Source organism: Plasmodium vivax, chromosome 11 (genome assembly GCF_000002415.2).
Source record: "Plasmodium vivax chromosome 11, whole genome shotgun sequence".
Taxonomy (NCBI): Eukaryota; Apicomplexa; class Aconoidasida; order Haemosporida; family Plasmodiidae; genus Plasmodium; species Plasmodium vivax.
Genome location: NC_009916.1, coordinates 1,320,866 through 1,333,936, shown reverse-complemented (window position 1 = coordinate 1,333,936; position 13,071 = coordinate 1,320,866). Strand labels below are relative to the sequence as shown.

At 50.6% G+C, this 13,071-nt stretch overlaps 3 protein-coding genes across 3 annotated transcripts, besides 9 other annotated features; 2 read left to right on the top strand and 1 right to left on the bottom strand.

Moving 5' to 3' along the window:
• The first annotated feature begins 142 nt into the window (after positions 1–142).
• Positions 143–189: a microsatellite.
• A 284-nt stretch (positions 190–473) lies between these two features.
• On the top strand, positions 474–5,507 carry PVX_113995 (alpha adaptin, putative; the record flags this gene model as incomplete). Its single annotated transcript, XM_001616137.1, has 6 exons — positions 474–3,223; positions 3,503–4,039; positions 4,222–4,390; positions 4,538–4,738; positions 5,147–5,247; positions 5,420–5,507. The coding sequence occupies 6 exons, from the start codon at positions 474–476 to the stop codon at positions 5,505–5,507; spliced, it is 3,846 nt and encodes a 1,281-aa protein (XP_001616187.1).
• Positions 3,381–3,415: a microsatellite.
• Positions 5,164–5,184: a microsatellite.
• Positions 5,222–5,267: a microsatellite.
• A 567-nt stretch (positions 5,508–6,074) lies between the features above and the next one.
• Positions 6,075–6,188: a microsatellite.
• A 260-nt stretch (positions 6,189–6,448) lies between these two features.
• Positions 6,449–6,471: a microsatellite.
• Positions 6,472–8,423: 1,952 nt separating this feature from the next.
• Positions 8,424–8,444: a microsatellite.
• Positions 8,445–9,060: 616 nt separating this feature from the next.
• PVX_114000 (hypothetical protein, conserved) lies at positions 9,061–10,754 on the top strand (the record flags this gene model as incomplete). Its single annotated transcript, XM_001616138.1, has 3 exons — positions 9,061–9,165; positions 9,283–10,483; positions 10,678–10,754. The coding sequence occupies 3 exons, from the start codon at positions 9,061–9,063 to the stop codon at positions 10,752–10,754; spliced, it is 1,383 nt and encodes a 460-aa protein (XP_001616188.1).
• Positions 9,658–9,698: a microsatellite.
• Positions 10,292–10,321: a microsatellite.
• A 148-nt stretch (positions 10,755–10,902) lies between the features above and the next one.
• PVX_114005 (hypothetical protein) lies at positions 10,903–11,271 on the bottom strand (the record flags this gene model as incomplete). Its single annotated transcript, XM_001616139.1, has 1 exon — positions 10,903–11,271. The coding sequence occupies one exon, from the start codon at positions 11,269–11,271 to the stop codon at positions 10,903–10,905; it is 369 nt and encodes a 122-aa protein (XP_001616189.1).
• Positions 11,272–13,071: the final 1,800 nt, after the last annotated feature.

The following is a 13,071-nucleotide window of genomic DNA, read 5'->3' as shown; positions in this document are numbered from 1 at the left end:
GTGCGTTTTATTTTTTTTTCATTTTGCTTTTCCCCTCACTGCGCGCAGAAAGGGGGCGAGCGGGTAAATGAAGGTTCGCCCGGCGGCGAGAGACAGGGGCGAGATCGGCGAAGGGAGCCAACGCTACGGAGGTAGCAGCGCTAGCTAGGCTTCCACTCGACGACGCTAGCTAGGCTTCCACTCGACGACGCTACCAAGCTGCCACTCGACGACGCTACCAAGCTGCCACTCGACGACGCTACCAAGCTGCCACTCGACGACGCTACCAAGCTGCCACTCGACGACGCTACCAAGCTGCCACTCGACGACGCTACCAAGCTGCCACTCGACGACGCTACCAAGGCGTCCACTCGACGGCGCTACCAAGGCAACCACCGCCGCAGCGGCCTCGCCCGCGCTGCGTCTTCTCCGCTTCGCTGCTTCGCCGCGTATCCGCTTACCGCTTACTCGCCGCTCCTTCGCTCCCCCGCAAGATGATGAAGCACAGCATCAAGGGGCTGTACTGCTTCATCGACGAGATCCGGAACTGCAAGTGCGCGGAGGACGAGGAGAAAACGGTGCTGCAGGAAATAATTAAGATAAAGAAAAAGTTTACGGAAAAGAACATGAGCAATTACAAAAGGAAGAAGTACATATGGAAGCTGATTTACTGCCACATCCTGGGCTACGGCATTTCGCTCTCCTACCTAGACATCATCAAATTGATGAGCAGCTCTAACTTCAGTGACAAGTATTGTGGCTACACAGCGCTCTCCCTCCTGGTGAACGAAAATAGCGAAATGCTCCACATGATGATAAGCACAATTAAGCTAGACCTGAAGAGCAACGACGAAAAGGTGAATTTTCTGGCCCTACATTTCGCTAGCCAAAAGATAAATGATCTGTTAATAGAAAATATGTACGAGGATATCCTCCACATCGTTACGTCAAATTATATTTACAAACCGAACATCCGGAAGAAGGCCTTCCTCTGTTTGGCAAATATATACAAGAAGAGACATGACCTCCTACTGAAGAGCAAAACCGAATTGGAGATCTTCAAATTTTTAGATCAAAATTTGAACGAAGTTAACATGTTTAACGTTTTTGCTTACCTCAATTTGATATACGTGATCATTTTGGTTTTTCAAAAATACGAGGCTATGCAGACGTACCGGAGCAAGCAGCAGCGCAGGAGGAAGAAGCGCTTCGAGGGCAAGGCCCACGGGGGGCTCAACGGGGAGGACCACCCGGGGGGGGGCGACCAAGAGGAGGACGACGAGGAGGAGGAAGACGAGGATGATGGGGAAGATGACGATGATGGGGAAGATGACGATGATGACGAGGATGCCTCCTCCAACGGGGGGGGCAACCGGCGGGATGAACACCCCGGCAAGAGGGAGGACCTCAAGGCGGACCACAGCAACCTCGGCGGCGTCGGCAACTCCAGCGGGCTCGGCAGCGTCGGCAACCTCGGCTACCTCAGCAGCAGGCGAATCATCTCGCTCAACATAAAGGACGAAGTAAAACGGAAGAGGTACCACAAACACAACAGCTCCTCCCTCTCCAACGAGCAGAGCTTCGTCTACAACGATTTGAAGCGAGTAGACAAGATTTTGGAAATCGACTCTCAGTGCAGCTTCAACCTTGATGAGGTAAATTTTTATGAGGTCAAAAAATACATTAACAAGTATATTCACTTCATCTTAAACGTGCTGTACCTCATTTTGGATGAGAATTTAAAAATCGATGAGGGGTTTTACTACAGCCAGTTCAGGTACCCCTTCCTGCTGATTAAGTGCCTGCAGATGGTGCAGCTCTACGACCTGCAGGGATTGTCCCAGAGCACCGTCAACAACATTAATGATATTCTCTACCGCATTGTTAGCAAACCGTTTAAGAAGCTGCAGGGCAGGGTCGGCTTTGAGGCGGCCCGCCAGGTAGGGGCCCCTGTTGGAAGTGGCATCGCTGCTGGACGTGGCCCCGCTGCTGGTGGCGCCCCCCGCAGCAGGCACGCCGCGGGAGGCAACCCGGGCAGGAGGAACCTCTTCAGGAAGAGCTTCTCCAAGAACAGCTTCTACATGGGGGCCAAGAAGTCCAAGGAGGAGCTGCGCAACGAAAAGAGCACCACCTACATCGAGTACGCCATCATCTACGAGTGCTGCAGTGTGCAAAATTTCCTCGGCAACAAAATCGAGGACCGAAACAGGGACATCATTCTCTGTCTCATCACAAATTCGTTCGATTCGAAGAAGGCTAACATTAATTATGTCATTCTGAATAGCCTCGCCAAGTTAAAAATGAACCTAAAAATTTATAGCTTGCTGGAAAACCACATCATGCATCTTATAAACCTCCTTAACAACGATGACATTACCATCAAGTTGCAAACGTTTAATATCCTCTTTAACATGTGTAATAGCTCCAATTGGAAGCTCCTCATCAATGTTTTTCTGCACCACCTGCCCTACATAGACCCCTACATACAAAACGAAGTCATAATAAAGATATCCATCCTCGCGGAGAATTTCTCCCCAGATTTGTCCTGGTACATTGACGTCATATTCAAGATGATAGAAATCACCCACAGGAATATTTTCCCAGAGGTGTGGTTCCGCTTGGTTCAGATCGTCACTGGCTTCGTGGAAGGGGAGCAAGCGGACAAGGGGGGAGACAAACCGGATAAGGGGGCGGACGGCCGAGAGAAGGGAGACTCACGTGAGAAAGCGGCCAAGCCGTCCAAGAAGGAGAGCACCACTGCTACCACCTCTGCGGATTGCACCAAATCTAAGGAGGAACAGAAGGTGCAAACGTACGCGGCGATGAAGTGCTACAAGTACCTAGCCGACCGATACACAAAAATTGAATTGCTCATAGACCTGTGCTCCTACATCATCGGGTCCTTTGGGCACCTCATAAAGGATAAAGTGCCCATGAGCAGCCAGCTAAAAATTTTAGAAAAATATTTCACCCTCGGGTCGTCCAACACCAAGTGTGTCATTCTGATGGCCATCATGAAGATGGTTTTCTACGAGAGCAAGCTCATGTCGGCGGTTAAGAAAATCCTCACCAACTGCATCAGCCACGCGGACCTGGAGCTGCAGACCAGGGCCTGTGAGTTCCTCAACCTCTGCAATTTGAACAACGCCGGTGTGCTGAATTACCTGCTCAAGGGCATGCCCCTCTACCACACCAAGAAGGTGCACGAGAACTTCCTCATCAAGCGCCTCCTGGAGAAGAACAAGTGGGTGGCAAGAAGCGACCGAGCGCGGTGCCGCGGAGCGGTTGCCACGGAGCGGTTGCCACGGAGCGGTTGCTGCCGTGCGCGGTGCCGCGTTCGCCCATCCGTATACCCTCACATTTGCCGCGTTCGCCCATCCGTATACCCTCACATTTGCCGCGTTCGCCCATCCGTATACCCTCACATTTGCCGCGTTCGCCCATCCGTATACCCTCACATTTGCCACGTTCGCCCATCCGTATACCCTCACATTTGCCACACCATTGCCACCCCCCCCCGCAGGCACGCCGTGATCGACTTCAACGAAAAGGACAGCTCGCTCAAGCTGGAGAGGCCCCCACAGAGGGCCAAGCCGGCCGGCAGGCACGAGCACAACTACAAGGAAAAAGGCGGCAAAGACGGCAGGGACAACGAGGACGATAACGAGGACAACTACGACAGCGGAAGCGACTACAGCCGCCACAAGGGCTCCTCCTCCACCTCCTCCGATGGAAGCTACAGCGGCAGAGTCAGACGAAAAGTGAGCAACGGGTCCGCGGCCTCCTCCGCGAAATCCCAGAAATCCTCCTCCCTCTCCACCCACAAAGCAAAAAATACCAGTGAGCAGGCGGATGATAATGCCAAGCTCTTTAAGTCGCTCTGCCTGCAGAAGGCCAACAACGTTAACGACCTTTGGTTCAACGCCTGCCTCTTGGACAAGTCCCTTTTCTTTAAGAACAGCGTCCTCTCCATCCTCATAAAGCAGAAGTACCAGGAGAACCGGGCCGTCCTCACCTTCTACGTGAAGAACATCTCCAAGGCGCTGGTCAACTTGGCGAGGTGGGGCAGCCTCCGTTGGGGCGGTGTAGCGGTGTAGCGGTGTAGCGGTCGTTGGGGCGGTTCAGCCGTCGTTGGAGCGGCTCATCCAACGTTAGCGCTGCCACTCTGCAGTTACTTCTTCCACTTCTCCACTTCATTTTTCCACTTCATTTCTCCCCCCCCCTCCCGCTTCTTCACCGCAGCATCCGCATTGAGGAGTGCGAGCAGATGAACATCAAGGAGGCCCAAATGGCGATGAACGAGAAGATTGAGCCCGACGGGGTGTACGTCCATAAAATCAGCATCACCATCGCGGACATTTTTTACAACATCCCCAGCATCTACTTCAACGTCTTGACCACGAGCTCGGCGGTAAGTGGGGTGAGCGGTGTGCCCGTGAGCGGGGGGCACCCCCCAACGGAGCGCACACATGACTAGATGCACTCCCTGCTGCACTCCCCACCGCATTCCCCCACCGCATTCCCCCGCTGCTTTCCCCCGCTGCTTTCCCCCTTGCAGAACGCGAGCCTGTCGTCCAAGCTGCCCATCCTGATCACGCGCTTCATCAAGGAGAACAAAATGAACGAGGCCACCTTCAAGATTTACTGGAAGGCCCTCACGCAGGTGCACAACGAGGACATCGTAATGGGCGTCCCCAAGTTCTCCAAGAAGTACTTCTTCAACTACCTCATCAACGCGTTTAACTTTTACATTTTGAAGGTACCTCGCGAGGGTGCATGCGCGCGCCGAGGCATCGTCCAAGGGGTCATCCCCGTCGCCATCACCATCAGCTGCACCACCACCATCAGCTGCACCACCACCATCAGCTGCACCACCACCATCAGCTGCACCACCACCATCAGCTGCACCACCACCATCAGCTGCACCACCACCATCAGCTGCACCACCACCATCAGCTGCAACACCACCATCTCTGCCACCCCACCATCAGCTGCACCACCACCATCAGCTGCAACACCACCATCTCTGCCACCCCACCATCAGCTGCACCACCACCATCAGCTGCACCACCACCATCAGCTGCAACACCACCATCTCTGCCACCCCACCATCAGCTGCAACACCACCATCTCTGCCACCCCACCGTGCCACTTCTCCCCCCCGCAGATCGGCTCGCTTATCTGCGCCTCCGGCTACATACACTTCCCCGCCACGGAAAGCGAAAACAAAATTTTAATTCTCGTCAAAATTAGGCACGAAATGAAAGGGTACGCCGAACGGGCCACCGTCGCGCAGGCGGCGCGCTTTTTATTTGATGTGATGTGGTTTTATGTGATTTGATGTGATTTCATTTGATGTGGTTTCATTTGATGTGATTTCATTTGATGTGATTTTATTTTATTTTTTATTTTTTATTATTTTATTTTTTTCCCCCCGCAGGTGCCAAATCTCAGTCGTGTCCAGCATCAAGCACTTGAATAACTACCTGAACAAAATATTTGAGATTTACCTCATAAAGAACAAATAGGCGGGAGGACACGCACACGTTCAGCGGTTAGCGGTTAGCGGTTAGCAGATAGAGGCTAATGGTTGATGGGTAATTTTTTTTTTTTTTTTTTTTCTTTTTGCGCTGAAGGATTCCACATTTGGCTTCAATTTGCGGCTGTCTATTTTTCATATAATTTTTTTGCCTATCTTTTTCGCAGCACTTTTTCTTTGCGGTGTGGAGGAGAGCCCCCACCCCTTTGCCACTCCCCGGCATCGTCTCACTGTATGATTTCTGGTTGATTTGTTTGTTTCCGTTTGCACATGGACGCTCTTGCCGCTACTCCACATGGCGATTACTACTTATGTGCATCATTTCGTCTGCCTCTTCTACGCACATGTTGCTCCTTTTTTTGTCTTTTTTGTCTTTTTTTTGCAAAACGGTTATTTTGAATAGACCCCCAAAGCTTCAATTGTTTTTAATAAAACGGGACGACCTATGCGGACCATTTGGTACTTCCCCAGAGGGAAGCCAAGAGGTTCATTTCGCCTCCTTTTTACACACCGTGTGGGAAAAGATGGAGGGATGTCTACATGGGAAAACAACACAGACAGAATGCAGGCACCCAATCAAGTAGTAATGTCTTTCTTAAGGGTAGCATAGAAATGCTCTATGAGATGCACCACTGGTTGGGTAGGGTTGCACTTCCTTGGGTTGATTTTCCTCTCAGTAAAGTTTAAGACAAAATAAAAAAAAAAAAAAACGCATCAGCTAACGTTTTTGGGAGGGTGTGAGAACCTTGGACAATTGCTCCCTTTTTTTTTTCCCCCCTTTTGCGCCTATTTTGTGTGCGTAAAAGTTAGCCCTCAAAGGGGGTATGCTGCTGTGCTTTTTCATCCCCCTGGGTGATAGCAACACAATTTGGGAGTTTTCTTTACCGCCTGATCGAAAGGCCCACTTGCCACTGTGCTGGTCGTCAAAAGGGGGAGGCCTCCACAGTGACGTCAAATCGAACTGCGAAGTTGCCACAATGCGTAGCATGTCTTAACGCGAAACGTAGGAAGGTTACATTGTTCGGTCCCCTTCTCCAACGAAAGAATTAGCAGCACCTTCTTACTAGACCGTTTCGCCAAGGGGAAGCAACCCGACAGGTGAAAAGGAACACTCATCTGGTTCCTTTGCCATTACCACTCGATCACTTTAACGCTTCACCACCGCGGGGGGCGTTGTGCAGGGGAATTTTCTTAACACCTATAATCGAAGCGGACATGCACCAAAGGTATATGTACGTGTAGGGTAGCCCCCCAGTGAAATGCACTTGCAGCCTCCTAGGTCGCACTGCTAATAGTTGGGGGGGGGGGGGGGGTTCCCGGCCGCATCTGCCATTTGGCTGCCAAGCTGTGTACATACACCCAGGAGTGAACGCTCATGGGGGGCAGTAGGTAGGCACGCAGTGTACGTACACCCACTTGGCACATGCCTGTACATATACTTTTTTGGTACACCACGAGGCGCACGGCGCACATTTGCGTGGCGCAGCGAATGCCTTTATTTATAACTCCCCTGCGCGCATTCACCCGGGGGGAAACCTTCACCAGAACTTCCTATTTTGCTTCCGCAATGCGTAGGCAGAGTAAATGCGTAGAGCGCAAGTGCATACCACATAGGTACACGGCTTGTGTACAAGACTGGGCCACTATATGCGCGCCTTTATGCCTGCACGCTCACGCGGAGGGCGCTCCCCTAATCAACCATTCTGCAAATGTACTCGCGCGGCGTAAATTTTCACCTGCACGTGTTCAGGTAAAAACGACGCAATGGTGTACAAGTTGTTATGTACATACGAATAGTTTTTTTTTTTTTTTTTTTTTTTTCTTCCTCTTCTGCTTCTTCCTTTGCAAATTTAGCTTTTACTGCGTTTTTAGTTGCCGCGTGGGTGATTACATGGGTAGCGCAGCGTAGCGTAGCATAGCATTGCGCAGTACAGCATAGTACAGCACAGCGCAGCGCAGCACAGTACGGCATTATAACGATCGCTCATTTGGCCCCCCGGACTCCTCTCTATTTTATTTATTTTATTTATTTATTTTATTTTTTTTTTTGCTCCCTTTTCTTCTTCCTCTTCTTTTACTTCTTACCCTTCGCTATATTTTTTTTTTTTTTCGAACATTTCCACGCCTTCACCTGTGCGACTCGCCTGAATGGTCCCCCCCTCCCCACGACAATATGTGAAAGCAAAACTGAACAGATGCTGTGCGGAACGTAAGTACAAGCGTACATGCGAACGCTACTCTGTACATGCGAACGCTACTTTGTACAAGCGTACATTACTCTGTACGAACTTACAAGCGAACGTTACTCTGTGCGAGCGAACGAACGTACATTTCCGCTCGCAGGCGTACTAGCGAACATTTCCGCGCACGGCGCACGCTACTTTGCTTTACCGCCAACCGGCTACTCACGCGCACCCCCCCTGTACGCCCGCAGGTATATCCCCCGCATGAGAACACGCTCGCCTCCCCGTGCACTTTCGAGTACTTGCAAATGCCTAGTGTATCCTTCGCCTCTTTCTTTTGAACTTAGAGTAGCATAGGAACAGAGAAAAAAACAAAAAAATTGGAGCATGTGCTTGCGCGCCCACGGTTTCGCCCCAGTTTGTTTTATAAAACCACCCCGCCACCAATCGGCCTCCCCAAACGGAGCGCTTCGTACTTTGTATTCACCTCACCCAGCCAAGCACTCCGATCGTCCGCGCATGTACAGGAGTACACTCGCATACGTGAGCAAGCTTGTGGGCATCTTCCTTAGCATCCTTATGAGCATACGCGTGAGCCCTTGCCTTAGCAACTTCCACGCCCGCATGTGACCGATCAGCCATCCCGGAGAAGGACCCACCCCGGCACCTGCATACCGTTTGGATGATAAAAAGGGCACGAAAAAATACACAGTGGTTTTACCAGCCCGTGAAGGCAGAGCGGCAGAGCGGCAGAGCGGCAGCGAGAGCGAGAGCGAGAGCGGCTATACCTCCCTTCCACCCATAGGTACAGTGAGAGCGCATACGTGGGGGCGATAACGCACCAGGGTACCCCGGTGTATAGCAGTGTGGGTTCATCCCCGCCATTACAATTCTAAGCTCTGCTCCTACCGCAATAGGAGTGTAAATGCGCGTAATTCCTACCCGCTTCCCACCCTTTTGCATCCCCTTCTCCAGATCCTCCTCTTCCAACGTGACCCCTCTCCACCCAGTCCATTTTGAAGAAGCGTTTCCCGCGATGCGTTGCGCAAGTTGAGCAGAACTTCAAATCGAAGGTCGCGCATTGTTTGCTTCGCTCAGAATAGGAAGGTTTTTCACCCTGCTGTGGTGTAGTGCCTATCAAGCTAGCTATCTGTGCGGCTATCTATCTGGCTATCTGTATAGCTACCTATCTGGCTATCTGTATAGCTACCTATCTGGCTATCTGTATAGCTACCTATCTGGCTATTTTTTTTTTTTTTTTTTTTTTTTCTCCTCCTTTGTGAGAAGCACTCCCCGCTTCCGCGGCCTGTCTGTCAGCCTGCTTGACTACCCCCCCACGTGCCCCCTTTAAACGCCAAAATGACGGAGGCCGAGAAGATAAAGGTGGAGAAGCCAGACTTCGACGCCTACAATGAGAAGCTGGACAGCATTTCGGAGTCGATTGACCAAGTGAAGAAGAAAATCGTAAGTGCCCCTGTTGAGCGGTTAAGCGGTTAAGCGGTTGGCCGGTTAGCCGCAAACACGCCGACCGCGTTAACGCCTATTCGCGTACACACCGACTGCTTCTCCGCTCACCCTTAGGACAACCTGCAGAAGGAGATAAAGGTGGCGAACAAGGGCAAGGAGGATTTCAACAAGAAGAAGAAGGACATCGTGATGAGGATCGACGGAGTGCAGCAGGAAATAGATAAGCTGGAAAGTGAAAGGAGAACCATTCTGGACGAAATGGAGAAGAAGCAGAAGCACAAGAAGGAGTTGAAGGTGAATGCCCAGAACATGAAGAAGCAAATAGGGTTCCACAACGAGGAGGACATCGAAAAAAAAATTAAAGAAATAGAAAACAAGCTGATGACCTCAACGATCTCCATAAAGGAGGAGAAGCTGCTCATCAACCAGATCCAGGCGTTGAACAAGAACAAGCCGCTACTCTCCTCGTATAGCAAAATGGAAAATGAAGCGAGCAAATATGATGACGAGACAATTGTGCCACTGAAAAGCAAAATGGACTCCATCCGAGAGCAGATAAACAAGCTAAGGAATGAAAAGAAAAACGAAAGAAATAAACTGAAGGAGTTGCAAAATAGCTATCAAGAGAAAAACAGCAAATTGAATGAGCTTAACAATTTGAGAGACAATTATTCGAAGAAAATGAACAGCTATTTTGTGGAGAGAAGGAACCTCACCGTTGAGATGGAGGAGAAGAGACAGCAGTATAGGACCTATAAGATTAACTTAATGCAGGCTAAGCAGCAAAAGTTGAAGGAGGATAGGGAAAGGAAAAACCTAGAAATAGAGAAGCAGTCACTAGAGAAGGAGCTAGAAGACATAGACCTCCTGCCCTACAGGGAGGAGCTCGCCTTGATTGAAAACATGCTCGTTTACTTAAAGAAGATACAGGAGGAAAACAAATTGGAGGAGGCCAAGAGGAATCAGGGCAGCGCCACGGCGAACACGGCGAACGCGAACACGGCGAACGCGAACGCTGCGAAGAAGGCCAATGGGGATGTGAATACCCCGGAGAAGGATAAGCAGCCAACCGATGATGCCGCTGCCAAGGGGAAGAAAGCCAAAGGAAAGAAGGACAAACATAAAATCTTCAAATTAGATATGAACATCCTCTGCTACTTCGTCACTGCGGGCATAAGTCCCCCCGTCAGCTTCGACGAGGTGGATTCCTGCATCTCCAAGCTGGTCGAGAAGAGGGAGTTCTACGAGACCAAGCGGGACGAGAGCGTCAAGAATGTCGAGACCCGGCGCGCGGACCTCACCGGCAAGATTAAGGGTAAGCGGTGTTAGAGGCGTTAGATGCGATAGAGGCGTTGGATGCGTCAGCCACCTCTGTAATGATCTCCCCCGCTTCACCCCCATCGAACGGTGCTCCCCCCCCGTCTGTGCCCAGCAATGTTACATAAATATCTTTTCACCCCAATATGACTCCTCCTTTTCCCCCCCTTTTTTCCCCTACCCCTTTTGCAGAAATCGAGGACAAACTGACAGCCTTCAAGCCGAGCGACCACCAGAGAGCCCCGAAACCCAACAAGGCCAAGGCCTGAGCCGTTAGCGCGCAAGAGGACGAATAAGCGGCTGCGAAACTGGCCCGCAGCCCGCGCGCCGGCCCGCCTCATCAGTGTGTTCTCTCCCTGTGCGTATGTATATATATATATATGTATGTGTGTGTGTGTGCCTTCCCTCGCTATGTCTTTATGCCTGTGTGCCCACGTGAGTCTCCCATTCTGCGTCTGTCTGTTCCATGTCTGTCTGCCTGCATCTACGTCTGTCTTTACCTGTCTGTCTGTACCTATGTCTGCCTATGTCTATGCCTTCATGTATGCCTTCGTCTATGCCCTCGTCTATGCCCTCGTCTATGCCCTCGTCTATGCCCTCGTCTATGCCCTCGTCTATGCCCTCGTCTATGCCCTCGTCTATGCCCTCGTCTATGCCCTCGTCTATGCCCTCGTCTATGCCCTCGTCTATGCCCTCGTCTATGCCCTCGTCTATGCCCTCGTCTATGCCCTCGTCTATGCCCTCGTCTATGCCCTCGTCTATGCCCTCGTCTATGCCTTCGTCCATGCGTGTCCGCGCCCGTGCGTGCCTTTTTTTTGTTTTTAATTTTTTTAAAATCTGCTTTGTCGCCAGTTTTACAGTTACTCCCAGGAGTTGTTGGGAGGGGGCCGACCGCGCGGCTGCGGGTTAGCGGTCGAGTAGCTTCGAGTAGCGGCCGAGTAGCGGCCGAGTAGCGGTCAATGAGAAAGAAAGTAGCAACGAAGCAGCAACCAAGTAGCAACGAAGCAGCAGCCAAGTGACATCAACGTAACAACAACGAAGCAACAACCAAGCAACTGTCGGATGCCAGCGCAAACGACCAACGTGCCCCCTGCATTCCCCACCCACGCGTTTTTTTTTTTAAACCTCCACTTTGCGAAGGGGCCTTCCACGTGAAACACTCCCCCTACATCCAGCGCTTTATTTTTTTTTTTATCCGTGTATATGTGCCCTGCGTACGTACACGCGCGTGTGCGCCTGCTCGCATGGCGCGTCCCCCAGCCAGCCACTGACGAGCGTACGGACGTATGGTTGAAAAAAAAAAAAAAAAAAAACAAACAAACAAAAAAACGAAAAACAAAAAGAAAAAACAAAAATCATATGATTCATTCATAATTAACAAAACAGCATTTACTCCATTCGGATGCATACTAAAAAAGTTTATAGCAAAAAAAAGTTAGCCAAATGGCAAGTTTGCATTTTCGTGGTCCGGAGGGAAACAGTTCCATGGGGAGGACAGCGGTGGGAGGGAAACCCTTGCGTAGGAACGAAAGAGGTGGGCACCCTCCTCCCAAGTAGAGATGGCCCCTTGTGGTGGGGCGGACTGACATGATGGGCTAACCCCATGGGGGAGCACCTTTCCCTAGGGGTACATACTCTCTGTAAATGCGCCCCTGAATGTGAATGTTGCGAAGGGTCACAAGCAGCAGGTGAGGTTTACTCCCCTGTGTGGAATGCCAACCTGGCGTAGCCCCCTCATTTTGGCGACGCAGTTGGAGGAAATGCGCAGATGAGCGAGCAGAACGGATGAACGGCGACAATCGCACCCTTCGATGTGCCCCCAACCGGGCATCCCGCAAAGGGGGAATTCTCTCCAAAAAGGTGGTAACAGATATTAACCCAGGTAAAAAAAAAAAAAAAAAAAATGCAAAGTGCTTATTCATGAGAGGAATAACCGCACACGTTTGCATGCCGTATGATACCCCCCAAAGGATACGTCCCTTTCTTCACTTTTGCCTTAATTGCTTCCCATTTGTCTCGGCCAAGTGACTCATCACCTTTGGGCACAGCGGAGGGGGTCTCCAATTTGCGCCTTAACAAAAGACAACTGTACGGACATATGTTCTGGTGAAAAAAAAATAAAAAAAAAAAGACTCCCCTTCTGTGGCGGTTAAAATGACCTCCCAAAAATAAAAGGATTAAACATGCGAGGAGTGCCCAGAGGAGCAAAAAGACGTTCAGTAGAGTTGCGCGGGGGGGCATCAATACGACAGTCAGCACAGCTCCCAATAATAGCGGTCTGCATGGCGGCAATTTTTCTCCTTCGCTTCTCAAATTGCGAACCATTTGTCGCAAAATCGTTATGGGCATTTTTAAAGCTGCCATTTGTGTAACTCCTACGTGATTATGTAATCCTGCTCCACATTCCCCAAGTGTAAGTTTTTTTTTTTTTTTTTTTTTTCTCCTGCTCAGCTGCACACGCAACGGCAGCGCCTATTTTGCTCGCGAAAACGTACCAACTGGTGGAACAGAGATCAGCGCGAAAGCGCGAATGTTAGGAAAGAGGAAGAGAAAAAAAATGCAAATCGGGACGGCAAAAAAAAAAAA